Source organism: Abramis brama (genome assembly GCF_963993115.1).
Source record: "Abramis brama genome assembly, chromosome: 4".
Lineage (NCBI taxonomy): Eukaryota > Metazoa > Chordata > Actinopteri > Cypriniformes > Leuciscidae > Abramis > Abramis brama.
In genome coordinates this window covers 11,395,845-11,421,822 of record NC_139966.1, presented here as the reverse complement: position 1 = coordinate 11,421,822, position 25,978 = coordinate 11,395,845, and the positions used below count along the sequence as shown (strand labels likewise).

The following is a 25,978-nucleotide window of genomic DNA, read 5'->3' as shown; positions in this document are numbered from 1 at the left end:
GTAGTAAAAAAGGGTAATCATACAAAAATTATAAGAAAAAAAATACACAAGTTACAAATACAACATTCACACAAAAGAAAAGAATAAGTCATAAAGTGGCCACTTGTAAAATTGGATCTTGGACAGTCAATATCAATATCAATATCAATATCCCTTGGGATAAGTCACATTTGGGATAGAGAAAGAAAAATGAAAACAAAATATCCAAATTAAATTCAAACCACCTCAATTCACACCTTCATGCAAATGTATAACCAAAGATCACAATCCACACAATAAACAACAAAGTATAAATGAATTAAATAAATCCTCCCAATCCCAGCAGCTAATAGCCCATGGTAGTTGTAAAGGAATTGACAGTAGATAAGAACGGTGGCAATAACCACCCACAGTACTCAAGAACACAATTAGCCAAAAAAAAAAAAGAAACAAAAAAAGAAATATCAAATTAAAGAAAATACAATTAAATCAATCAATATAACAAGTAAAAAATTCCATACCCAATCATCTCAGCACACGCACACACTTCCATACACACAAACGCCACCACAAACACGCGTTCACACCGAGCTCACTCAAATACGCGCTCGCCTCAACACACACTCAAATAAAGACTCATTCACATCAAACGTGTTCACACAAACATGCGTTCACACGGACACGCGCTCGTATCAACACACACGCACACACATAAAACCCCGCTCACACAACTGTGCGCTCGCACAAACACACGCTCGCATCAACACACACGTGCGCTTCTAAATCACAGTAGTCCGTGGTGGGACTTGAGCGCGCACCCTCTTCAGTCTTCACAGCACAGCACCACGGGTCGCAGTAGCGAGCCGCCGCACAGCAGCAAAACAACAGCGGGCAGATTTCTATAAAAATAGTTACTCAATTTGGTCATTAACCACGCATACACTATATCTAAAATTACATCTCTGATTAACAAACAACTTACAAAATACCATATCAACTTACCTACAGCACAATTGACTGGCCCTCGGTGAGAACGGTGAACAAACCACCAATACTGCCTCGATCACACTATATAAATGAGTCATCATTAAAAACGGCGCTATTAAAGAATAATTGCAGCAACATATCAATGCAGTAACATACCTTGATATATGTTAATGCAATTGAACATCCACAGGCCCACGGCAAAAGTTAAAAAAGGGATTTCCAACTTATGCAGGTCTACAACACTTAATACGCGCTCAATGCTTGATGCATAATGGATTGCTCTTGCGACACAAAAGAATGCAGCCTGCGTACCATGCCGGAAGGAAAACGGAAGTAAGAGGAAATCTCCGCGTTTTTAAAGGGCCGTGAGCGTACCATGCCAGAGAGAAAACGGAAGTGAAAGGGAATCTCCGCATTTTTAAAGGGGCCGTGAGCTTAACTTCCGCCCAGCTCCATCCACCTACACAGAACGGAAGACCCTAAAAGGGTCACCCCATTACACTAGGAGTTGACATCATGGGTCCCTTACCACGGAGTTCAAATCAAAATGAATACCTGCTAGTGTTTGTTGATTATTATTCGCGCTGGGTTGAGTTATTCCCCATCCGTCAGGCCACTGCACAAAGTGTTGCTTCCATCTTCAGAAAAGAGATCCTGACTCGATGGGGCGTTCCGGATTTCATTCTCTCAGACAGGGGTGTTCAGTTTGTCTCAGTTGTGTTCAGAGAGCTGTGTGAGAATTGGAGCATTACATCCAAACTAACTACAGCCTACCATCCACAAACCAACATGACAGAAAGAGTGAATCGTACCCTCAAAACTATGATGGCAGCCTACGTAGACGACAATCACAAGAAGTGGGATCAGTTCTTGCCCGAGTTTCGATTCGCCCTGAATTCCGCCATCCAAGAGACAACTGGACTATCTCCAGCAGAACTCCAGCTTGGCAGAAAGCTCCAAGGACCAATGGATAAAATACTTTGTGGCCCTAACTTATCTCCAGACACTGCTTCTTACGATGTGGTCCATCACCTCCATCAGCTGCAAATGCAAGCTAAAGAAAATAGTGAAAAAGCCAAGATGAGACAACTGAGGAACTATAATAAAAAGAGAAGAGAGTCAACTTTCAAACATAAAGACAGAGTTTGGCTGCGAAACTTTCCACAATCAAGTGCAAAACACCACTTTAGTGCAAAGTTGGCACCAAAATGGAAAGGGCCGCACCGTATCCTGAAACAGTTGGGTCCACTGAATTATCAAATAGCTCTGGAAGATACAGGAGAAGATGTACGTACAGCACATGTCTGTAACTTAAAAATGTGTTTTCCAACAGCGGAAGAATTGGAGTCTCTGGAAAAAAAACAACTGTATGAGCTATTTCAAGAACCCTCGGATGATGAAGAGTTCTTAGGTTTCTAATACATGTTTTTTTTTTAACAACCGTGGGTTGTTTTATTCCAGGGAGGGAGAGTGTGGCGATTAAGAAAAAAAAAGGAGCTTTACGCCACATCTTCGTTTTGTTTACTTTTATTTTTTACTTTCACTTTGCGTGTATGGGGAGGCGCTTTTCAATTAATGGCGGAGGCAAGGAGGATATAAATGTGGGTTCGTACCTGAGAGAGGGCGCGTCATCCGAAGGTTTGAAGCTGAGGGAGTGATTGTTTGGATTACCGTATGAAGGGGAGAGACGGCCGCTTGTGAGCTGAGGTTTCCAGCGAGGGATGTCTGGTGCGTCGCGGAGTTCACTCAACTTCACTGCGTTGCACATCCTGATCATCTGGTTTTAATAAAGCTGAAGACAAGTATGGGCTGCTCAATCCGCCGAAACGGTGCCTGACAACAACACCCCCTAGATCCCTTCATAAACAACAAACTGGGTGACGCGGCGATTGCTAATTTTTTTTTTTGGAAATTTTTTTTTTTTTACCCTTGAATTGCATTGTTGAACAGTTTTTTTGCGTGTATTTTTATTATTATTTTTTTGCTCTTGAAGGTTGTTTTGTGGGTTGTTTTTGGGACATTGGAAAATAAAAAAAAAATTTGCTAACAGTTGTCGCTGACAAATATATTTTTTTGTAAATATTGTAACCGGTGGTTTTTTGCTATCCGGGGAAAAATACCATCTTTGTCAGGAAATTCCTGGCTGGCGCCCGAACAGAAAGAATATATTATTTCTTTGAAAGACTTTTTGTGCTAGGGTGTGTGTGTGTGTGTGTGTGTGTGTGTGTGTAGAAATGGTCCTTTATTTCAATTGTCTGTATCCTCTCATAGGTTGCTTCTCCAGTTTGTTTGGATTGGTACCCATAAGACTATGTGGAACTACATGCAAGCAGTTGTGGTGAAAGGTTTGTGACCAATTTTAATATAAATCTAAATATATTTGGAACAACTGCTATGAGAGCATTTGTGTTGTCTCTGCAGCCTTTTGGGAGAATTTGAACAAGAGCTTGACTGGAAGGAAAAACTAGGCAGCGAAATGACAAGGGAGGAGAAACCGTGTAGAAGGTAAAATGCAAGATATCCGTTGGCATCTGACTGACCTGTGAGATTTCTTACAAAGGTCTTTATTGCATTTGGCAAATTTTTGCCTTTTCTGTTTGGTCTTGTAGCTTATCCGACATAATCACACAGCTTGCTGACAGGGTGGACAGCACATCAGCATTTAATATCAGTGTAATGAGAGGAGAACTGTTCGAGAGGGGCATGGTCCAGTGGAAGCGGCACAAAAAATCTTCTCCAAAGAATACTCTTTGCATTAATTTCCTAGGAGAGTATGGGATTGACAATGGAGCTCTCCGGAAAGCATTCCTAACTGGTATGTGCTAGTTTGCCTCAATGTAACTACTCAATTTTGTAATTCTATTTGCTGACTTTCCATTTGAACAGAAATGGGGAAAGGAATTGAGGCTCAGCTCTTTGAGGGAAGAGACCGTGGAAAAAACCCAAAATACTCCATTACTGACTATCAGAAAGATCACTTCAAGTAGGTAGCAGTAAGTAAATAGATTTATTGTGCAAAAGTAAGGATCAGTGTACTGTGAAATGGAATACCGCTACAATGTCTCAATGTCATGCATTTTCAATTTCTATACAAATGCTAAATATTTAGACGTAAAATGAGAGTTTAAAATATGTAATTCTACATCTAATTTTCTTTTAAAATGCATTTTTTAGTAAAACACACATCAACACATTACAGTATGTTGCCTCAATATGCTCAACATATTCACTTCTTTGTTATTGCAGGACTTGTGGAGAGATCTTCGCAGTCAGTGTAGCACAAGGGGCACAAATTGTTTGAAAAAATGGTGCTATCACTACATCTGCACAGGAGCAATAGACAAGGATGAAATGTCCAAAGACAATGTCACCGATCCAGAGCTGATAGAGCTTATTGAAAAGGTTTTTAAAAACTAGATCAAATACATTAAGATACACATCTGAACACCAACATTCAATCATGTTCCAGTCAGAATAATGAATCTAGTACTTGTTGCTGCTATAAAATCTTTTATGGCTATATTTTTTACTTGCTTTTTTGTAGCTGCATGGATATACTTGTATTTAGATGTAAGCATTAGTGAGTTAAGACACAGATGTAGGGTGATGGACTCTGGCTGGCGGTCTGCATTAAGATGTGTTCTCTGTAATTAACAGAATAGGCAAACATGTTCATTAAAAGGGGGTGTCCCTAAACATTTGGCTTTAGTCCTCACAGCAATAGTAACTCTAGGACATTTGTCTCCTTTCAGGTTGATGCTGCAGACACAGATGCTATGATAGACCTGTCTGACAGAATTTTAACAAGCAGGTATACTGGGGCCATTGGCCCAGAGCGGAAGAAGGACATAATTGAGTATGTAATTGAACTTTAATGCATGCAGTGGTTAAAATTTCCAGTTCTTCATTTCTGTAAAAATGTTTTGTCGTTTCTATATAGTGCTATCGTTCTACACTCAGCAGTGAGGATAATTCCAATGTTGCAGCAGGTCTGTGATGGGCTGAAGTTGTATGGTTTCCAGGACTTGCTGGCACAACACAGCGAGACCTGCCTGCAGTTCTTTGTACCAGGACACTTGAAAAAAGGTTTTTAAATGTACTAGGGCTGGGTATTGACACAAATTTCACAATTTGATTCGATTTCGATTCACAAGCTTGCAATTCGGTTTGATTTCGATTACGATTTGATTCAATATTGATTATTTTGGATATCAGGTATAATACATTGCAAATTTTCTCAAGGAAAAAAAATCTCTTAACTATTATTGTAAGCTATTGGAGTCAGTGGTAGCCTATTGACTTCATTAGCCTACTATAATATTGAAGGTAAAAATGAACTGATTTGTATACAAAAACTTAATACACTTATTTATTTTTATAATAATAAAGTTATATGAAATTATATACAAATTTAAATGGTGGCTGTCATAAAAAACTTTCCAGATTTATTCAAACAATGAAAAGTATTGTATTTGAAAATATTGAAGAACATTAAAAATTATAATGAATTTGTAATATGGTGCATATATTTAACAAAATGCTCCTCTAGAGTTAATTTTTCTCGCTGACTAACGAGTTTATGGTCACTGGATATGTTTTTTCTGAGGTAAATGTGACGTTACATGACATTGTTTACTAACGTCTTTCCACGGTTGAAACACTGATTGAGCGACTCCATGTCACATGATACGGACTTCGATAAGTTGTACTCTACCTTTAACACACTTTCAGATGCTCATTCATGTTTATTTCGCGCTGTAACTGGTGTTATTAAGGCGGAAGAGAAGATCATGTGCTGCTGCTTCTCTTAAGCTGAGCTCAGAGCTGCGCCAGAGCGATCTCAAGCCACAGCGCCAAAACGGTAATTATGTTTTTGAATTTCGTAAGAAAATGGACGTAATTTGAAATCTGAGACTTTAAGAGAGTTAAGTTCTGCCACTTCCTCCTCATTCAAGGGACACTCAAACTCTGGGACCAATACTGCATCCACATTTTCTCCGTCATGGTCTGCTGCTTCTTCCCAATCTGGCTCTTGAATATTCTATTTTGCAGCAAAATAGGAAGAGAACAAATAAATTAGGAGACACATGTCATTGCACTTAATTTATAAATGAAAAAGATTTATGTCAAAAAACAGGAGAACAACCTCAAGATTCTCTGGCTGATCAATTTGTGTCAGCATCAACCCAATGTGCCACTTCTGCTCTGGGCTCAAATTTCCCTCTGTGCGTAGTGGATGGTGGTTCCAGCCAGCAGCAAAAATCCACAAGTCTGCCTTTAGTTTATGTAGAAATATGAAGTGGACACAGAAAAGGTCCGTGGCAGAGGACAAATCAAGTTGGTGATCTCTTTCCAGGCTTTGTAGTGTATCACAGTACTTAGAGGTGACACAGACCCTTACATCACGCCATAGACGTTCAATCCTATGAATGTGAGAACAGTGCTAAAATAACTAAAGAGAAGTCATAGAAAAAATGCACCTCTGGTTATGAACACTTTTTCCTGACATAAAGCACCCACGGTCAGTTCCACGGACTGAAAACATGAACTTTGCTATTTCCACATTCTCCACCCCCTGGTCTGCTCTGACTCTGTAATGAATGAAATTATTAAATATTAGTTGGAGAATTAGGAACATTGTATGAGAGCAAAGAGAAAAATACAATCTACCTCTATATCAGAAAAGTAGAGAAGAACAAATAGAGTGAGAGCCTTAAGTGGGATAATAGATGAAATTAGAGGTTAAAACACAAGACGGATGCAATGTAGCAGCTACTTAACTGAACCATGTGACTTATATTACGTAGATGAGAGTTCTTTTGGATTTATCATCATTAAATCATATATCATCAATATTATCATCCACTCATCCTCATGTTGTTTTAAACCTTTATAAATAAATAAAAATTCAGAACATGAAAGAAGATATTTTGAAGAATGCTGGTAACCAGACAGTTTTGTTTCCATTGATTTTCACTGTATTTTTTATACAATGGATGTCAATGGCAACCGAAACTGTCTGGTTACCAACATTCTTCAAAATATCTTCTTTCATGTTCTGAAAAAAAAGTATAAAGGTTTAAAACAACATGAGGATAAATAAATGTAAGAAAATTTTCATTTTTGGTGAATCTCGTTAAGACTTTATCGAGTATGCTTGCTTAGTTTGCAAGCTCCTTTAAAGATAAAGAAATGTGTTTTACCCAACCAGTAATTGCATATAGTATAACAGTAAATAATCTGCTGCCATGGTTTGTTTGAGGAGACTTAAACACAAACTCTCCTGACCATGTATTGGAGAATAAACTGAATGATGAAATTTGACTCTTAGATTTATTTTTTTAATTATTATTATTAAAAGATTGAAAATGTGTCTGAATAGCTCATGCAACTTTGATGTGAAGAAATGCTGGTTGATGAAGTGGTTGTTCTTTCAAAAACTGACCTTGAGGGTACACCATATCGTTCAGTTGCCTCTTTGAAGAAGCAAAGGGCTGTCGATGCACGATTATCTGTTGCAGCATTCAAGCACATTATCTGTAACACATGAACTTGGTGATACAACCATCCATCATATAAGAATTAGCATAACTGCAATGATGGAAGAAAGACAACATGAGCCCTTACCTTCCTGGAGTATCCATCCACTGCTCCAAAAAAAACAATGTTGTACCTATTAAGCAGGGAGCTGAAACAAAATGAGCATTTTGTATCTGGATGTCTACTAATACTATGCAAGTAAACATGGGTTTATATGACATTTTTGCCCCGTTTCACAGACAAGGCTTAAACCACAGACTAAAATGCATGTATGAGCTGTTTTAACTGCACTGATATCTCTTAAAATATGTCAGTGCCATTGTTTTGTCTCAAGATGCACACCAGTAATGTTTATAAAAGCTATACTTAAATGCCATAATTGAACTAAGGCATAAACCTGACTTAATCTAAGCCTTGTCTGTGAAACCAGGCCTTTAACTATTAATGTTTCATAACCAAAATATCTTAACATCTTATGTTAATAAATAAGAAATACTCATAAAAGTATATGACAATGGCTCAACCTTATTAACTTGTGATTAGTATCCACATGCCAGAGAGACAGGGGCCCTCTCACAGAATATGTGCGGCGTACCACACATCCCAATCCATACATTCTGGACAGGACTCCTATCGAATCCACTTCATGCATCGAAGCAGCTACTCTTCTCCACTGAATGTGAATCCCCATGGACTGAAGCCTGCCTTTGACCATTCGGTATCCAGCAGAAGGCATTTCATTTTTAATCTGGACAACCAATCTATTGAGGTCTTGATCACTGAGATTACTGTATTTTTTTGTGGAAAGACCAAACTCTCTGATTCGTCTACTGACAGTGCGACATGAAACGCCCAGAAGTTTTGCAATGTAGTGTACAGAGAAGTTTAGTTCGCAAAGTTCAGACAAAGTCTCCATTTTAATGTTAGGTTTCGGACGCCCTGTCCTGCTAGCGAGAGTAGTTACTTCTGTCTGTGGGGCTGTATATTCGATTTTCTGTCTGACAAGGGAAAAGAGCTCCTGCAGGGCCTGGATGACTTGTGACGGCACATAAACATGTCTTGACAGGGTCTGAAATAAGTACATTTCTTGACGACATGTAAATTCCAGGAAATCAAGATCAACTGGTGATCTTATGAGAGCTATTTCTAATTTAGACACCAGTCTTGAAAGAATCTGAAATCTCAGAATTTCCTAAGAACACGGACAAATAAGTATCAGTAAACAATCTTTTAAAATAATACTGTTAGTCTACGTTCCACTAATAAAATGAATGACACATTTACTTTACTTTTACCTGAACCATAAAAGTGTTATATATCCAGGGAATACAAAAAACACACACAAAAAAAAAAAACATATGAGAGGCTGAAGGAAGGAGCTGTGAGTGGGCCACATTTCTGATAAAATTTAATAAAATTTGGTTCCTGCAAATGCTGAGGTCATGTGACTCTTATATCGCTATTAAGCAAGACGTAGCATGTTGTGAGAAAACAACTGACATAAAGGAAAATGGTAATATTTATTAATTATTTACACAGAGAAAAAAAAAATGTGTCTAGCTATTTTTAGTTTATAACATCAATAGTTGGCTGTGTTACCTTATCTATATAAATTACACAAGTCAATTATGTAAACAACATCTAAATATTTAAATCACTAAAGCCTGGCTCACACTACGGGGGCTCGTTCTTCGTACGTTGCTTAAAACATCCGAGATCAAATGAGACATCCAAGATGATATCATCGTGCGAATCATGATCTGGCTAACTCAGTTCTTCAAACACACTTGACGGATATGATTAGTATCGCTGGATTGAGTTATCTGAGATAATTGCGCGTTCATGCGCTGGCTTAAAAGGGGATATGTATCGATAGTAGAAACATTGATCAGCAACGCTGCTATTGGCTGCTCAGCGTGGCCAAAGAGCGCGCTCAGTTTTTCTCCTCAGCAGAGCAAGAACTAATAGTCGAAGTTTATTCGGAATTTTAATGTTTAATCAAAACGCCAGAGAACACCTCAAAGTCTGCAAAAGCCAGGAGAGAGGGCTGGCAAAAAGTAGCAGACAATTTAAATCCGTTAGAAGTGGCCATGTTAGATGTTTTAATCACTTATTAGCCTATATTTTTGTATTTTAAAATTGCATAATTACTTTGTTCATTGTAATGTCAGAGTCGCCACACTAGAACATGGGAACAAATAAAAGTGAAGTACAAAAATATTCTACATAATGGTAATTTTCACTTATATTATAGTCTCTTTTATAAAAGGCACTGTTAAATAAATGGTTGTCTGTTTATAAAAGCAACCAAGAAAAAGGCTGTGAAATTTTTTTGAAAAGATCTTACTCTCCTACACTGTAAAATAATTTTTGCTGCATTAAATTAAGGCAGTATAGTCATTTCAACTGTTAAATCTTGAGTAATGAAGAATTGCTTTGACTTGTGAAAGTGAAAACTAATAAACTTATGGTAATGTAAAAATATTTTGCCATGAGTTATTGATCACATTTTTCACGAGTGTAGTTCATTGTAATGACATTGTGTTTTCCTCTTTTGTGCACTTTTACATAATACACCAACACTTGTATCTGTTCCCAAGAAAGTGGAGCTGAAATATGTGCAGTAAGTGGACATTTTCTAACTTTCCAAAGGAAAGAAAGTATAAGAGTTTGTAATGTCCATTTGTTTCCATTGCACTGGACAGTGAATAAACCCTCTCAGATAACTGTCATATGGAGGAACTAGCCTGCCTGCAAGTGCATAAATAACTTTACTTAATTTATACTTGTATGCTTTATGGCTGCAATATAAGTTGCAGGATTCCACATCTACAGAAAGGCCTACAGAAGAGTCTGCACAGACAGAGGAGACATAGGCCTACAGGTGGGCAGTGTATAGCCAACTTTTCCTTTTTATTTGTTGCATGAGGCATGTGTCTAATATCTCTTGTTGCAGGCACTTGACCACTGGCTTTTCTTTACAAAAAACAATTGAAATAAAACTCAAGGAACTAAGCATATTTGTCTTTTATTAAACATTTAATGAAAAGTGTTTTTTTTTTTGGTAATGTTGTGTAATATGGCGCATGCAACAATGTCACGGGCCCTGTCAGGTGTGCAACCCTCAGACTTTTCAGACACTGAAATCTTCCCTTTAGCGTTCATTTCATTGTGTGCCCTTGTCCTGGCTAGAGCTGCATTGGTTTGGGTCAGGGAATGGGGTCATAAAACACCTGTCTGCAGGCAGGAACATGTCATAATCACTTATGAAAAAATGCAGTTCTGTTAGGATCAGCACAAGTGTATGTAATACAGTGAACTTGATATTTAATTGTGGAACTTTTCATACCACTTTAAAATAATGTGCATAAATGTGAATCTCTGAAAATTCTTAAGTCATGCACAGATCCTGGCCATTTTGCTTTCACATTTGTGATATGGAAGATTTTAGTCAACTGCCTTTTTTTTATTTGATATAATATTACTAATCTGGAATATTAAGAATCACAATAGTAACTGGGCTGCACATTTACATTGTGAACCCCCTTTCTGTTCACATAATCCCCTTCATTGAGGCCTTGATGGCAGTCTATGGTACCGATCACGTTAGTGAAGCCTGAGTGACATATCTGTAATCGGCATGGTCATGATTGTATGATCTTCATAAAAAATTATGATAGCCAAAAAAAAAAAAACTGCTTTACAACATTGGGTCTTACGTGGCTTGGAAATGCCACAAAAAAAACTAAAACTGTTTTTTAAACCTAAAAGCGACAAAAAACGACAATCTCATGAGTCACGAGAAAAAATATATCTCTCAGAAAGTGCACTATCGTGCTGCGCTGGACTTCCCGTATCAGCTCCGCTTATGAAGCCGGGATCTAATCCTGTTAACATGAAATAAGCTGCTCCCGAGCAGGTTTAAGATTGCGCACCTGTTGCTATGACAGCAAGTCCAGGATGAGCGTTGAAGAACCAAACAATCCAAGATCATGCCAAATCGCCAACAATCAAATCCAGCTAACTGAGTTAGCGACGTACGAAGAACGGACCCCTGAACTTAAGAAAACAAAACATAATCAAAATCAAAATCAAAGTCAATGATCATGACACAAACTTAACCAATGTTAAGCCTCATTCATTGTTACTTGTTTCACTGTCCCGAATTGGACCCAAGGGATTCAATGTCTCGAATTGGACCCAGGGATTCTGGGTTTTGCTCAAGTTGTTGAACACTCAGCATACGGTTATTAATGTGCTGGATTTTTAATTTAATTGGACGTTGCTGTACCGAGTCATTAATATTGCCCGAGTAAAAATGACTTGGTACAGTGTAATCTTCCAATTCACTGTCCAGAAGGATGAGCATACGTCATCTTCTGACACTCCAATGATCTCCAACTCGCCTCGAGGATCTGGCGCTCAACAATCTGGTGGAGAAAGGAATCCACACTTAGGGTTAAGGTTAGTGTTACAGTTAGATTCTTATAAACAGTGAACATGTATTTAATTGAACATTCATTAAAGGTGCTGTAGCCGTTCTAGAACATCTGACACTTACTAACCCAACGGTTCAAGTTGTTTTGGCTTTTCCTGAAATTTGTCAATTTTGTAGCAGAGAATATTTATCATTTTTGTGATGTCAAAAGGTGTTGAACAATCTTCTGTAATGGAAGAAACTGTTTTATTACTTCTTTAAAACTATTGTTCACTTCTCCATTTATTGCACTTTAAACAATGTAAATGAAAATGACAGAACAACGTCGGTCTGCTCAACACTGTGAACTCTATCACACCTTAAATGTGAAAATGTTGTCATTACTAACAGCTTTTCCAAACCTGTATGAATTTCTTTATTTTGCTGTCTGGTTACTGACATTCTTCTTAATATCTTATTTTGTGTTGAACAGAAGAAAGAAACTCATACGGGTTTGGAACAACTAACATTTAGTTAGTTAAACGTTCTGCTGCTTTTGCAGAAATGATTGTAGAAGTGTGTAAAGTTTTCTGTGAAGTCAACGTCATGATTATATCCGATCAATTCTTCCATCTCAGTGTGAAACTCACATTTAATGACACCTCGTCCAGTGGATTTATTGTCGTTTTAATTTTCTTAAAGTCTTCCTCCAGAGTTGCCCACACTCTTGCTACCTTTGCCTGATCACATGTTCAATGAAACGTCTCAGTGAGATGGATCTAAAGTTCAATGAACAGCATTAATGTGTATTTATTCAATTTATTAAAGCATTTATTAGATAGAAATATTTTTTAACATTATAAATGTTGTCTGTCACTTTTGATCAATGTAATGCATTCTTGCTGAATAAAAGTAATGTCTCTTTTTTAATCTGAATGATCACAAATGTATGAATGGTATCATTGTTTCCACAAAAATGTTATGCAGCCAAACAGTTTTCAATAATGATAATAATCATAAATGTTTCTTGATCATCAAGTCATTATATTAGACTGATTTCTGAAGGATCATGTGACACTGAAGACTGGAGTAATGATCCTGTAATTTACAGGAATAAATGACACTTTACTATATATTCACATAGAAAACAGCTGATTTAAACTGTAATATTATTTTCACAATATTACTGTTTGTACTTTATTTTTGATAAATGCAGCCTTGGTACAAACAGTAAAAACCTTTTCAAACTTTTCACAGACTGTATGTTTCTATGACCAATTTTTATCATTTTGACTAAATTGATATCTCCTTCAACATGTGTAACCTTTGTTGCTAACTTTCTGACAATCATCTCCCTTTCAATGTCCGTTCATTTGTCTGGCCATAGATCTGGGTCATCAACCAGGATGTAGATTACTATAGTAATTATAGTATTATTATATATATAATACTATAGTAATTATAGTAGTAATATAGTATATTACTTATTTACTGAACAACCTGGACATACATGTGTGCTTCTGTAACAAATTATACAACAGAAATAAACTTATCAATGTATACATACATTCCACAAACATAATCATCCATTTAAATAATTAAAGAGTATTCAGTCTATATATATATATATATATATATATATATATATATATATATATATATATATATATAATGACATTAATAAAGCACTATTGAACCAACAATTGAGTGATAATACTGTACATCTCCACAAGAGGGCGCTATCAGCACGTGAATGATAATTGCATGTTAATAATCATCTCTAAATATCATTTATATCCACGATAATGTGATGTATGAGATATACACAAGCATCTCACATCAACATAATGTAGAGACACTCTAGACTACATGGACTCACACAGGTATTATACAAGCTATATGTGCTAATTGGCTACTTTTCATAACATAAGAATAAGCAGACGCTCTGTCAACACTAGGCAGGAAATACAGCAATAATCACTTACTTTACACGCACACACACAGTAATAATAATAATAACCAATAATAACTTCTTGATTATCTACAGTCTTCTGCAATGCCCTCCAAATCTCGTGAAGCCTGACAGTGCACTTGGAGAACAAAATAAGAGACACAGAGACCAGATTGCTGCTCAGTTGTTTCTCAGTTTAATACAGTTGGACAGAGGATACATGTGTCAATACATGCGTTAGCCTGTTTTCTGCTTGCGTCAAAGTTGCAGGCAGGAAAACCATAGAGAGGAAGAGAAAGCGTAGACAGCGCACAGAATGCAAACTCAAACAGGGTGACAGAGAGCCAACACATATTTTACACTGGCACAAATATCACATCACGGTAAGTCTTCAGGAATTAATCTTCAGGATTATAATGATATCGAGCTCTAGGGATTCTGCTTTTAGTTTACATTAATTTACAGACTCTTTAAAATCTGAAATATACAGAGGTGGACAGTAAACATTAATGTTCAACACTTCCGCTCTTCTGTAGGCCAGGCGTTGATTCACAGACGATAAGCTTTAGTGAGAAGATCGATTATGACAAACAGATGTAGTTTTGATGGCTACAGAAAATCTATACTCTCCAATTAAAGTGTCTGGATTGTGATATTTACAGGAAGAAGCCTGAGTAAATAATCTGATAAATTATTTAATGTTTTTATTTCACCTATGTGAAAATGCTCAATAATAATAATAATAATAATAATAATAATAATAATAATAATAAACTAGATTAAAAAGTTTGTCGAGACAAACTTTAAGTTGGCTTTAGAAAGTTTGGACCAGAAAGTTTGAAGAAGTTTAAAGTAGTTTGAAGTTTAAAAGTCACACAGTGTTCACACGCATCACACAGTGTTTGTGCCGCGTTGGCATTGAGTGTTTGGAAAGATGATGTTGCTTTGCGCCGATTCTGATACCCGTCGTGTGCGCAGGTCAGCCTAACTGAGCCAGTTGTTTATTAAGAGGCTGCACTTTTTCTTTAGGTTTTTATGAGTATTATTATTATTATTTTTTAAATGAAAGTGACAGAGTAAAAAAAAAAAACTGGAAAATCATTAGGAAATGCTAAGGTGGGGCTGCGCTGGTGCTAAGCTAATTTCTGACGAGGATACAAATATATATAAATCGAGATCTCCGAGACGACTTCATGACCGAATCTTTTGAGCCGATTCTTTTACTCCACTCGTCTTCCTTTATGTGAAACGCCAGAGGAAGAACTTTATCTGAAAATATCACTTTCCAAGCATCGTTATTTTTCATTTCCGCTGCTCTTGGTGGGTTGTGTTGGTCATTATGGAAATGTGTCTGTGTTCCTTCATTTGCTCATTATCATTAGATCGACAGCAGAACTTTACACTTCAGTCTGCACTTTTATGGGATATCGTGGTCTTACGCTAATTTGACCTGTTTATAAATCTGGCCCCATATTATTACTATATTACTATACTAGCTATTATTAGATGACAGCTCAGCTACTGTTTTTAGTGTTGATAAATGTCAAATTATTTTCCCACAGATGCAAAAGGGAAATTTTGCACTTAAGCTGTTACCCGTTTTACTTCCACCACCACCTTACAAAAAGTAGCAAAAACAGTCAGTCAAAGCTTTCATTGACATTCAACCCGTAAGTGTGATTCTTTTCTTTAGGTTTTTAATGATTATTATTATTATTATTAAAATAAAGTTACAGAGTAAAAAACAAACAAACAAAAAAACAACAGGAAAATCATTAGGAAATCCCAAGGCGGGGCTGCGCTGGTGCTAAGCTAATTTCTGACAAGGCTTTAAATAAATCGAGATCTCCGAGACGACTTCATGACCGAATCTCTTGAGCCAATTCTTTTGAGCTCGTCTTCCTTTATGTGGAACGCCAGAGGAAGACTTTATCTGAAAAACATCGCTTTCCAAAACATCGTTATTTTTCATTTCCGCTGCTACTGGTAGGTTGTGTTGGTCATTATGGAAATGTGTCTGTGTTCCTTCATTTGCACATTATCATAGACACGGAAAACTAGTGTCTCCGATAAAGATTATTCCTATCAGCTGTAAATCTCCTCATCTTAAACACGTTGTGTCTTTTAGGAGACATGTACACATGATTCACAAAAAGAGCGATGAAGAATTGAATTTGGTGTTTAAGTTTAAGTTTGATGACTTTGACACTGTGCATGTAACATCAGAGACGATGAAATGCTTTGGGTGTGGGACTGTAGGGCATGTGATTCCCCCGTGCCCAGAGAGAGCAGGTGAGACGCAGGCTGTTAACGAAGTGGACCCGCCGCCCGTTCGGGCCGAAAGCGGAGCCTCTTTACCTGGCGAACCACAGAGAACTGGTCAAACCGCAACTAGAGTTGCTGAGTCAGTGTTGTTTAATGAGGAAGAGGTTTTGTTGGACGCTGACATTTCCAAATTTAAAAAAAAATAAATAAATAAAATAAATCAAACACTGAACAAGTTACAAAAGTGTCAAAGACGAATCCCATGAGCTGTTCTTCTCAGTCAGATGATGGGCTGATGAACACGAAGAGTCTGAAAGTGATGTTAGTGGAGACACACAGATGGATGTGGACTTACTCTTTCACCAAAATTCAGTCCTTTTTACAAAGAACCAAAGGCTTGAGATCAGTTAAAGTTGATGAGTTTTTCCCAGATCTAAAGTTGTTCCTTGATTCAGTTTAACTATTCATGAAAATACAGAACACCCCGGCCAACTGACCTTTACAGACCAAGACATTTTTTGTCTAAATAATAAATAGCTAATGATGGTTAAGTGTCTTTTGTTTTTCTTTTTCTTTGTTTGTGTTAACCTCTCTGTTTTGTTAAAATGCAAATTAACATTTGCTATGTGTGACATAAAGCTGGGTTCTTTAAACATCAATGGTGCCAGAGAGGATGCAAAGAGAGTTTCCCTTATCAGTTTGTTTAAAGTTAAGAAATGAAATGTCATTTGTTAAAGGCGCAGTCCCCTTATCCCGAGGAGGATAATGCAGAGTTGGATGCACCAATCTCTGCTGATGAACTAAATTCTGCGCTGCAGAGTCTAGAAAGCGGTAAAGCTCCAGGCATTGATGGCCTTCCTGTGGACTTTTATAAAGTTTTCTGACCTGTGATTGGCTAAGATTTGTTGCTTGTTCTCAGAGACAGTTTAAGTAAAGGACACTCACCATTGAGCTGCAGGAGAGCAATCCTTACTCTTCTCCCCAAAAAAGGGGATTTACAAGAGATTGAGAACTGGCGGCCAGTTGCTCTGCTCTGCTCTGACTACAAACTTTTGTCAAAGGTGTTGGCAATGAGACTGAAAAAAGTTATGGAGCATTTTATTAATGTTGACCAGACTTATTGTATACCCAATAGGTTGATATCATTATCATTTTAATTTGTGATGTTTTGGACCTCTCCAATTCATTGGGTTTTGAAATTTGCCCGATTTCAATTGATCAAGAAAAGGCCTTTGACAGAGTCGAACACCAGTATTTGTGGCAAACGTTAGATGCGTTTGGGTTCAGCTCTGGCCTTATAAACATGATTTGAGTCTTGTATAGTGACATTGAGAGTAATTTAAAGATCAATGGAGGTTTAAGTGCTCCTTTTAAAGTTCATAGGGGGTCTCATATCTGGTATGCTGTACTCCTTGGCCATAGAGCCTCTTCTGCGCAAATTAAGATTTCTCTTTTCGGTGTAAACCCTCCTGGATGTGAAACAGTTTTTAAATTTTCTGCTTATGCCGATAATGTTGTTGTCATTGTCAAAAAACAAGAAGATATTGACACCCTTGTAGAAAATATTAATGTTTTTGGTGTATTGTCCTGCTAAAATTAACTGGGGGAAAAGTGAAGCTGTAACAATCAGTGATGAGTTAAGTAGAAAACTTGTTTTACCTGCCGGGTTAATTTGGAACAAGGGTGGGTTTAAATATCTTGGTGTTTATCTTGGAGATAATACTTTTGTGTGTATCGGGAAAATGTTTTAGAAAAAGTTGAAGGATGTCTCAAAAAATGGAAATGGATCTTGCCACAAACCATTGATGTCACGAACTGCTCCGAGACATGAAGGTTAAGATCCAAACGCAGCTTTTATTTAAGGGGCAATCCAAAGAACAGGCAATAGGTCAAACACAGGCAGGCAGTCCGTAAAAACAAACAAACGATTGTGGTAGGGAAGCCCATTACCTTCCCTAATAATATGTGGGTCGTAAGCCAATTGGCTGTCACCATGAGAATATAAAAGGCGATAGACCTGTGCTTGAGGTAAACGTCATTGTCGACGTCACTAACGCTGTATTGTGGCTGCTTCCGGCATCAGGTGTGGACATTGGAAAGAGGTATGAGTGCTTGGTGATTTTTGTGAGATTATCTTTAAAATGTAGTAACTAAATGTCGTTGGTTGCATGTTTTCTGCACCAGAGTAAGCTCTGATTGCTTGACTGCCATTCCCTCTCGCATGGTTCAAATCAGCTGTTCTGTGTCTCGTGCGGGTCTCGCGCTGCTGCTGTGGCTGCCGTTGTTGTGTGTGTGATTATGCACGCATGATATTCGTCATCGGTATGTCTAATGGGCGTTCGCTAAGTTTGGGTGAGCGGTTAACATATAATAGTAATATTAAATGGTAACATTCTGCTTTTATTTCAGGTGCTCTCCCCAAAACATTGGGGGTGTTGACGGCTAGTCCGGGCGCGTTTCACGTCCTGCCCACGGATAACATTGCTGCTTTGTTTTGTTGATTTTGGCTTATATTTTCTGTTTCTTTTTGTTTAAGTTATTTTTATTTATATTTAATTATAAGTGATTCTCTTTGCTCTTCTGTGCTTTTGTATCTTCTAATAGTCTTTTTGTATTTATTTTGTTGATTTTCTATTTTGCAAAGAGCCCTACTCTTTGCCTTTGGGTTTATTTTGTAGTTCAATACTTTTGTGTTTTGTGTGGCTTGTTTGATTTCTTTGTTGCTTCCTATTAAGAGTGGTAACACTCTGTTTTGTTTGGTATGTTTTTGTTGGTTGTTTGATTTATCTTATATTTTTGTTTAACACAACTTTATTTTCCCTTTTGTATTTTTCTAGTTTTTGTTGTTTAGTTTATTTTCTTGCCAACTGTTTAAACCAACTGTTTTTCTTGTGCATTTTCTTAGCACTTTTGTTGAATTTGTTAATTCTTATTGTGTTTGGTTTTTGTCATTTAGTTTTGTTAAATCAACATGAGGGCAGCTTAGTGCCATGTCTAATAACCCTGTGTGTATTTTAGTGACTCTGTATTAAGATTTCTCTGCTCTTGTGTCACAGGATCTGGGTGCCAAAGGCAGGGAGGCCGGCTCTATTCCCTTCTGGTGGTGGTGTGTGATTCACAGTGTGCTGTGTCCAACCTTGGAAAGTAGTGTGCGTGTGTGTCTGCGTGCACTGGTGAAAGGAATGATTTCTCTGCTATAAGCAGATAAAATCTCTGACAGCCTGACCCTGCTGGTAAGCCCCAGTTAGCTGGTGTTCCTGTGACCTTTGGGGAACCAAACACTTAAGATGGGCTGTGCTTTGGCTGAGGCCTGATATGTTTTAGCGATTGTTTTAAAGCGACTGTGATTTTAATAACGTAAATTGTTTTGTATTGTTACCCATGTCTGAGCGTTATTTGATGAGCGAACTTGCGTGTCTCTTAGAGACACTACTTTCTCTGGGTGGAATTCCCAGAGTGGCGTAGTTTGGCACATTATCCTTTAACTACACTCGTGGGTTGCCACACAAACAAACAAACAGGGGTCAGAGGCAAAAGAGTGATCCAAGGAACAGGGCAAGAAATAATAATAATAATAATAATAAAAAAGAAAAAAAAAAAGACATGAAACCAGGGAGAATGCTCAGAAATGCAGTGTGACAAACAAAACTTCGCAGTGAGTGAATGAGTGAACATGGAATAAATAGGCTGATACTAACAAGGTAATGAGACAGGTGAATGCAATCAGTGATGAATCCGGGCAGTGAGTTCTGGGAAATGTAGTTTGTGAGTGACGACAGTCTGGTGTGGAGTGCCCTCTGGTGGCTCTCAAGGGCACTCCAGCTGATGACCGTTACAATTGATGTGTCCGTTACAATTGATGTGTCCGTATTTCTTTATACTTAAGTCCAAGTTCAAAATAAAACTCTATGAACCGCTCCATTGTGAACGTACAGAGCTGTCTGAAACATGGATTAAACAGGAAGTGTTTGTCCAAACCCGCAAAAGTTTTGAAAAATAAGGTGAGACTCAAGATTTTTATAAGTAATATAGAGTTGAGTGGCTCCTCAATTTTGTTGTGCAAAGTGTCAGGGGAAAATAAAGAGGATTCCCCAGTTGACAAATGCCACCTTAGCATGAAATCTGCTGCTGATTACAGCAATGCCACCCTGACTGAAGATGCCAAAGAGAACAATGACATCTGTCAAGCTGACACTGCTGTAACAGTGGATATCAATAATGAGGATCATCTTTCAGGAAGATCTCCAAGGGCTTTGAAATCAGGCCACAGAGCAACAACAACAAAAAAATACCGGAAAAAGCTTAGAAGGAGAAGTGAGAATATGGTTGTGTAACGTAAGTGTGAGAACAGTGTCAATAGCGTGAGTCTCACACTGAATGTCTGAGAGTTGGCAGCACTGGCACTAGTCTAGACTTGGAATTAAACTTTAATCCCCAAATCACGGAAGCAAACACCAATTATATTGCCATTAGATCTCTTATTTATTATTATATGTCAAGACATAGCAGAGAAAAACTATTTACTGGAGAGATGGTCTTCATTCGTCAATACACAAAGGTTGGGCATTTATATGCTGACCAAAGTAACTTACATTATCTTTACAAGGTAGAGAAACATGTTCATGTTTAAAATTGAATGTATATCTCATGCTAGACAATCCTCATTCCTTAAAGAGAATACTTCAGTCAACATATGCATCAGTGGAAACTATGCTAGATTGCATTCACATTCCTCTGTGGTTAAAACTAACTCCTCTCACTCCTCTCCTTGTCCTTGGTATGTGATCCTAACACACACTTGCTGTGCGGATATATGAATGTTCATAAAAATGTTATAGCCATGAAAAAAGGCTTTTATTTTTTCACAATTCTCGAGTGCCTTGGCCTTATATGATTTTTGCAAATTGAACAATCCCACATCAAAGAGCACCGAGATACTGACTTTAAACTCCAGTTTGGATCTTGTTCAATCAAATGTTTGTCTTCACTAGTGATGGCCGCTTTCGTCACGTTAATTCGGTTAAAAAAAAGGCTTTGTTATGTCACAACTGTTTCCAAATGTTTCTAAATTTCAATGGTTCGCTGTTGGGGGCCGATCCCAGTAAAACTGTGTTTATGATTTTTACCTGATCTCAAATCAGTTTTATAGTTTTGTAGACATTTTAATGAGATGTTTGTGTAATTTGGTGATGGACAGCCCTGCCATTCAACAATCTAAACTTTGTTTCCTGTACAACAACATTACTCACTGCTTAACTACTGTAGTATGATGCATCATCGAAGAAATCAACTAATTCTAGTATCAAAATGATAAACCTGTCAGATAACTCGTTTAGAGTAACAGTACTAGAGCATAGACTGCCTTAATGTTGAGACAACAAATGGCAAAAGTGTAAAAGGGAAAAATTAAAAACAGAGAATATGAAGTGGTAAAGAAATAGATTTTCACAATGACTTTTGGAAATTATAGGGTGAAACTTGTGCTAAATATTTTGTTGCTAGGGTATTCATTGCCAGCATGTTTCAGATTGATGCCATGCATAAAGGAGCATTATAGGACCCCTTTAACAGATGAGTTTGGATGAGAGTCCTGATCCGATCACAGCTTCATTTCATAATCCATATAACATTTGAGCGCTTAGGTCAACATGTTAAGAGTGAAACTACTTTAGATCTTTTTTTTTTATCCTGCAGCTGTGAATCTGTGAAGGGTGATGGCGTCTGTTAAAGTTGAAGATCTGCTTGAGAAATCACTGAATGAACTAGTAGAAGCTGAACGGAAGAAGTTTAAGTGGCACTTAGAGAAAGATCATGAGTGTATATCAAAGTCTGAAATGGAGAAAGCAGATATCTTAGACACAGTGGATAAGATGGTAGCATGTTTTGGGCCAGAAGAAACTGTGAAGATCACGGTGAAGATCCTGAGGAAAATGAACCAGAACAATCTGGCTGATCAGCTGGAGAACAATCACAAGCAAGGTAACATTTAGTTCACTGTGGCTGTAATGTGATTGATCGTTTACCAATGTAATTGTTTGACATAAACTTTGCTCTGCTGATGTGTTTGTGTGACTTATGTTTCCCAGTGAGTGATCCTCTCTCTCTCACACACTCAAGTCAGGCTGAAGGCAATATGAAGACGTCTGCTGCGGTTGGAGCTCATTCAGAAGAGATCAGGGGTAAATAATCCATGTCTGTACATGAAAACAAGAGAAAATATAACAGCAAGCAACAATTACAGGGCCAAGAAGAACAGCAGCAGATCTTATTCAAGTACATTTATTATAACAGACTGTCTAGTCATTTTTTACAAATGGTTAAATGGTTTACACTAGCCTTAAACCCTTAATTAAAACTTCTACAAGCAACTTCTACATATGCAGCTAACTCTAATACAATCTCATGTCTTGTTTGGTGTGCTAGATGTCAATGGTTTGATCAAAAATCTTAAATAAATAAGATAATTTTGGTCAGCATGGCCTTAAAGGAATAGTTTACTTAAAAAGGATAATTCTGACATTTACTCACCCTCAAGTGGTTTCAAACCTGTATGAATTTCTTTCTTCTGCTGAACACAAAGGAAGATATTTTGAAGAATGTCGGTAACCAAACAGTTGATGACCCAAACCCATTGACTTCCACAGTAGAAAAAAATACATTCATACAGGTTTGAAACAATTTGAGGGTGAGTAAAGGATGACAGAATTTTCATTTTTAAGTGAACTATTCCTTTAAGTTGATCTGAGTCCAATAGTGAAAATCTGATAAATCCAATTCCAATTGCATTCAAGTATTAATCAAGCATTTCCATCATTTTTGTTGTCAACTTCAGCATAATCAGTGTAAGATGTGCATGTAAACACTATTGCAGTGAGAGTGTGATTCATTTGAATATAGTCGAAGCAGGAATTTATGAAAAACACAATATCTTAGTCTTTGCTGACTTTTCTCCTCTTTCTTAAAGGCTCAACTGCAGACGATAGAGAAGCTACTCTTCATGATTACACAGAGACCAGCTGTAGACTGAAGAACAAATTAAAACGGGACTACGAGCGGATATTGGTTGGTAATTCAGAGACGGGTCATAAGGAATACCTGAACAATATTTACACTGATTTATATGTGGTGGGGAATGAGACTGGAGGAAGAGTGAACGACCATGAGGTGATACAGATCGAATCAAATCACAACCGATCGACTGCCAAGGAGAAGCCAATTGTGTGTAATGACATGTTTAAAGTCCAGTGTGACACAGATTGTCGAAACAGAAAAGTTCTGACAACGGGGATCGCAGGAGTGGGAAAAACTGTCTCTGTCAATAAATTAATCTTTGACTGGGCTGAACGAACAGAAAATCAGGATATAGTCTTCATATTTCCACTTCCATTCCGTAGACTGAATTTGATTAAAGGTGAGTGCAGTCTCATGGAACTGCTCAACAAATACTTCTTTAGTAGTCCTGAAGAATTGCCCTCTCTTCCTGAAGGCGATGGTAAAGTTATGTTCATCTTTGATGGGCTGGATGAATGTCGCTTTCCTCTGAGCTTTAAAGAAGACGACATATTTACAAATGTAAATGAAAAAACAACAGTGAGTAAGATAATAATAAACCTTATCAAGGCACATCTGGTTCCCTCTGCTCTCATCTGGATCACATCCAGACCAGCAGCAGCCAGTCTGATACCCCGTGACTACATTGATCAAGTGACAGAGGTGCGAGGATTTAACGATGAGCAGAAAGAGCAATACTTCATCAATAACAGCAGTCCTGAGGTTGCTGGAAACCTCATCAGTCACATCAAGAAATCCAGGAGTCTGTACATCATGTGCCATATTCCTGTCTTCTGCTGGATCTCTCTTATTGTTCTCCAGCCTCTACTGGCTCAAGAGAGCAATGACAAAACTCCCACAACTCTCACAGGGATGTACACACGTTTCTTAATTTCTCAGAAGAAACAGATGGAAAAAAAATACTGTGAGCCTGAACCGAATTCCCATGCAGTGTCTTTTGATCAGATTATTCTGAAGCTTGGCAAACTGGCCTTTCAACAGCTGGAGAAGGGAAACCTGATTTTCTACAAAGAAGATCTTGAGAAATGTGGACTAGATGTCAGTGAAGGATCGTTGTACTCTGGGTTATGCACTCGAATGTTTCAGGAGGAAAAGGTAGCAGCAAGAAACGTTTACAGCTTCGTACATCTCAGCGTACAGGAATTCCTTGCTGCTCTTTATGTGTTTATGATGGGCAAAGATGAGAAAGCTGACCTATTTCTTCAATCCTGGAGAGAAAAACTGACATGGAAACTGTCCAAAAAGCCACTCTTTCAGCTTTATAATGCTGCAGTCAAGAAAGCTTTACAGAGTGAGAACGGATACCTGGACCTTTTCCTTCGGTTCCTCCTGGGTCTCTCACTGGAGTCTGATCAGAGTGACCTGAAGGGACTACTGCCAGGACTGGAACAGAAAACAGGGGACATGAAAAAAACTGTTGACTATATCAAAAAGAAAATAGAGAAGGAGGAATCAGAAGAGAGGACCATCAATCTCTTCCACTGTCTGAGTGAACTGAAAGATGACTTTGTGGAGGAAATCCAGAAGACTCTAGGCTCAGGAAAACTTTCAGCACAGAATCTGTCCTCTGCTCAATGGTCTGGTCTGGTGTTTGTGCTCCAGATGTCAGAAGAGACTCAAGAGAAGTTTGAACTGCAGAAATACAGAAGATCTGATGAAGCACTGATGAGACTGCTGCCGGTGATCAAAAACACCAGAAGAGCACTGTAAGAGTCTCCTTTACATTCATTTATAAACTGCTTTATGACTTGCTGGCCTAGACAGTTCAGAAAAATTAATAAAAGTAATGTGTGTGAAATTATGAAGAGATAATTGTTTTAGCTTTGCTTAATTCACTACAGTTTTTTCAAGCTCCAGATTATAAATGCTAATAAGCATTACTACTGCTCTTTGTTTTGTTCTCTACACAGGCTACACAGCTGTAATCTCACAGCTCAGTCCTGTGACAGTTTATCATCAGCTCTACAATCCTCAAACTCCTTTCTGAGAGAGCTGGACCTGAGTAACAATGACCTGCAGGATTCTGGAGTGAAGCTTCTTTCTGATGGACTGAAGAGTCCAAACTGTCAGCTGGAGATACTGAGGTGAATGGTTTTAAAATGATTAACTATGCTCTAATCAGAGGCTGATTTAACCAGTAAGCAAGGTAAGCGGCCACTTAGCACCCCAAGAGACAAAATATTTGCAGAAATGCAATATTTTTCCATATTTATACAGACGTATGACCCACATGGACTGCGTAAATTTAAGAAAAATATAGTTTGGGGTGAGGGGAAGGGAATGGACTGTATGAAGATTGAATTTGCAACAGTTACTAAAACTGTAAAATGCTTCTATTTCATGCATGATTTGCTTCTGACAGCACTGAACAAGCTAGCAGCGCCATCTAGTGGCTGTGTGCAGGACACAGTTAGCATCTCATGCTGGGTACACACCAAAATATGTTTTACAACTTATACAATTTTCTGGGAGCTGCTCCGTAAATTTAATTTATTTTCAGTAGTCAACGGGAACATTTAATATCCTTAGTACTTTAAGATGACGTCTACAACGGTAGAGAACCTTTGAATGATAGCTGGAGCTTGTCATTATCGCTGCTAAATTTATTTGTGCTCGTCACAGTCTTATCCAATTAAAATGTATTCATTGAATTAACTGGACAAAAGTGAGGTTGGCAAAAATTAAGCCTGGTGTTGATCCTCTCTGTGATCGTTGCCATCAGGCCCCTGCTGATTTATTACATATGTTTTGGTTATGCCCATTCTTAA

The 25,978-nt window shown here is 37.8% G+C and overlaps 2 protein-coding genes and 1 long non-coding RNA gene across 4 annotated transcripts in view; 1 reads left to right on the top strand and 2 right to left on the bottom strand.

Moving 5' to 3' along the window:
* Positions 1–775: 775 nt before the first annotated feature.
* Positions 776–1,269, bottom strand: LOC311081717. The gene is made up of 3 exons (XR_014605989.1): positions 1,123–1,269; positions 982–1,047; positions 776–878 (listed from the first exon to the last, which is right to left on the bottom strand). It is a non-coding gene; the product is annotated as an uncharacterized lncRNA (long non-coding RNA).
* Positions 1,270–5,806: 4,537 nt separating this feature from the next.
* LOC311081386 (uncharacterized protein) lies at positions 5,807–8,692 on the bottom strand (the record flags this gene model as incomplete). Its single annotated transcript, XM_084111927.1, has 6 exons — positions 8,031–8,692; positions 7,594–7,639; positions 7,412–7,503; positions 6,447–6,557; positions 6,113–6,389; positions 5,807–6,007 (listed from the first exon to the last, which is right to left on the bottom strand). Exons 1-6 carry the CDS (start codon positions 8,588–8,590, stop codon positions 5,807–5,809), a joined length of 1,287 nt encoding a protein of 428 aa, XP_083968053.1. The 5' UTR covers positions 8,591–8,692.
* A 5,359-nt stretch (positions 8,693–14,051) lies between these two features.
* Positions 14,052–25,978, top strand: part of LOC311081636 (NLR family CARD domain-containing protein 3-like) — a 40,772-nt gene continuing 28,845 nt past the window's right edge. The window contains exons 1-6 of one of the 2 annotated variants that reach the window (XM_084112225.1): positions 14,053–14,257; positions 19,196–19,372; positions 21,834–22,118; positions 22,226–22,318; positions 23,104–24,916; positions 25,121–25,294. In XM_084112225.1, the coding sequence (XP_083968351.1) occupies positions 21,854–22,118; positions 22,226–22,318; positions 23,104–24,916; positions 25,121–25,294 (2,345 nt within the window). In that variant the 5' untranslated portion in view covers positions 14,053–14,257; positions 19,196–19,372; positions 21,834–21,853. Of the gene's footprint in view, positions 14,258–19,195; positions 19,373–21,833; positions 22,119–22,225; positions 22,319–23,103; positions 24,917–25,120; positions 25,295–25,978 lie in introns of both variants that reach the window. The other variant, XM_084112226.1, reaches the window with a different exon arrangement.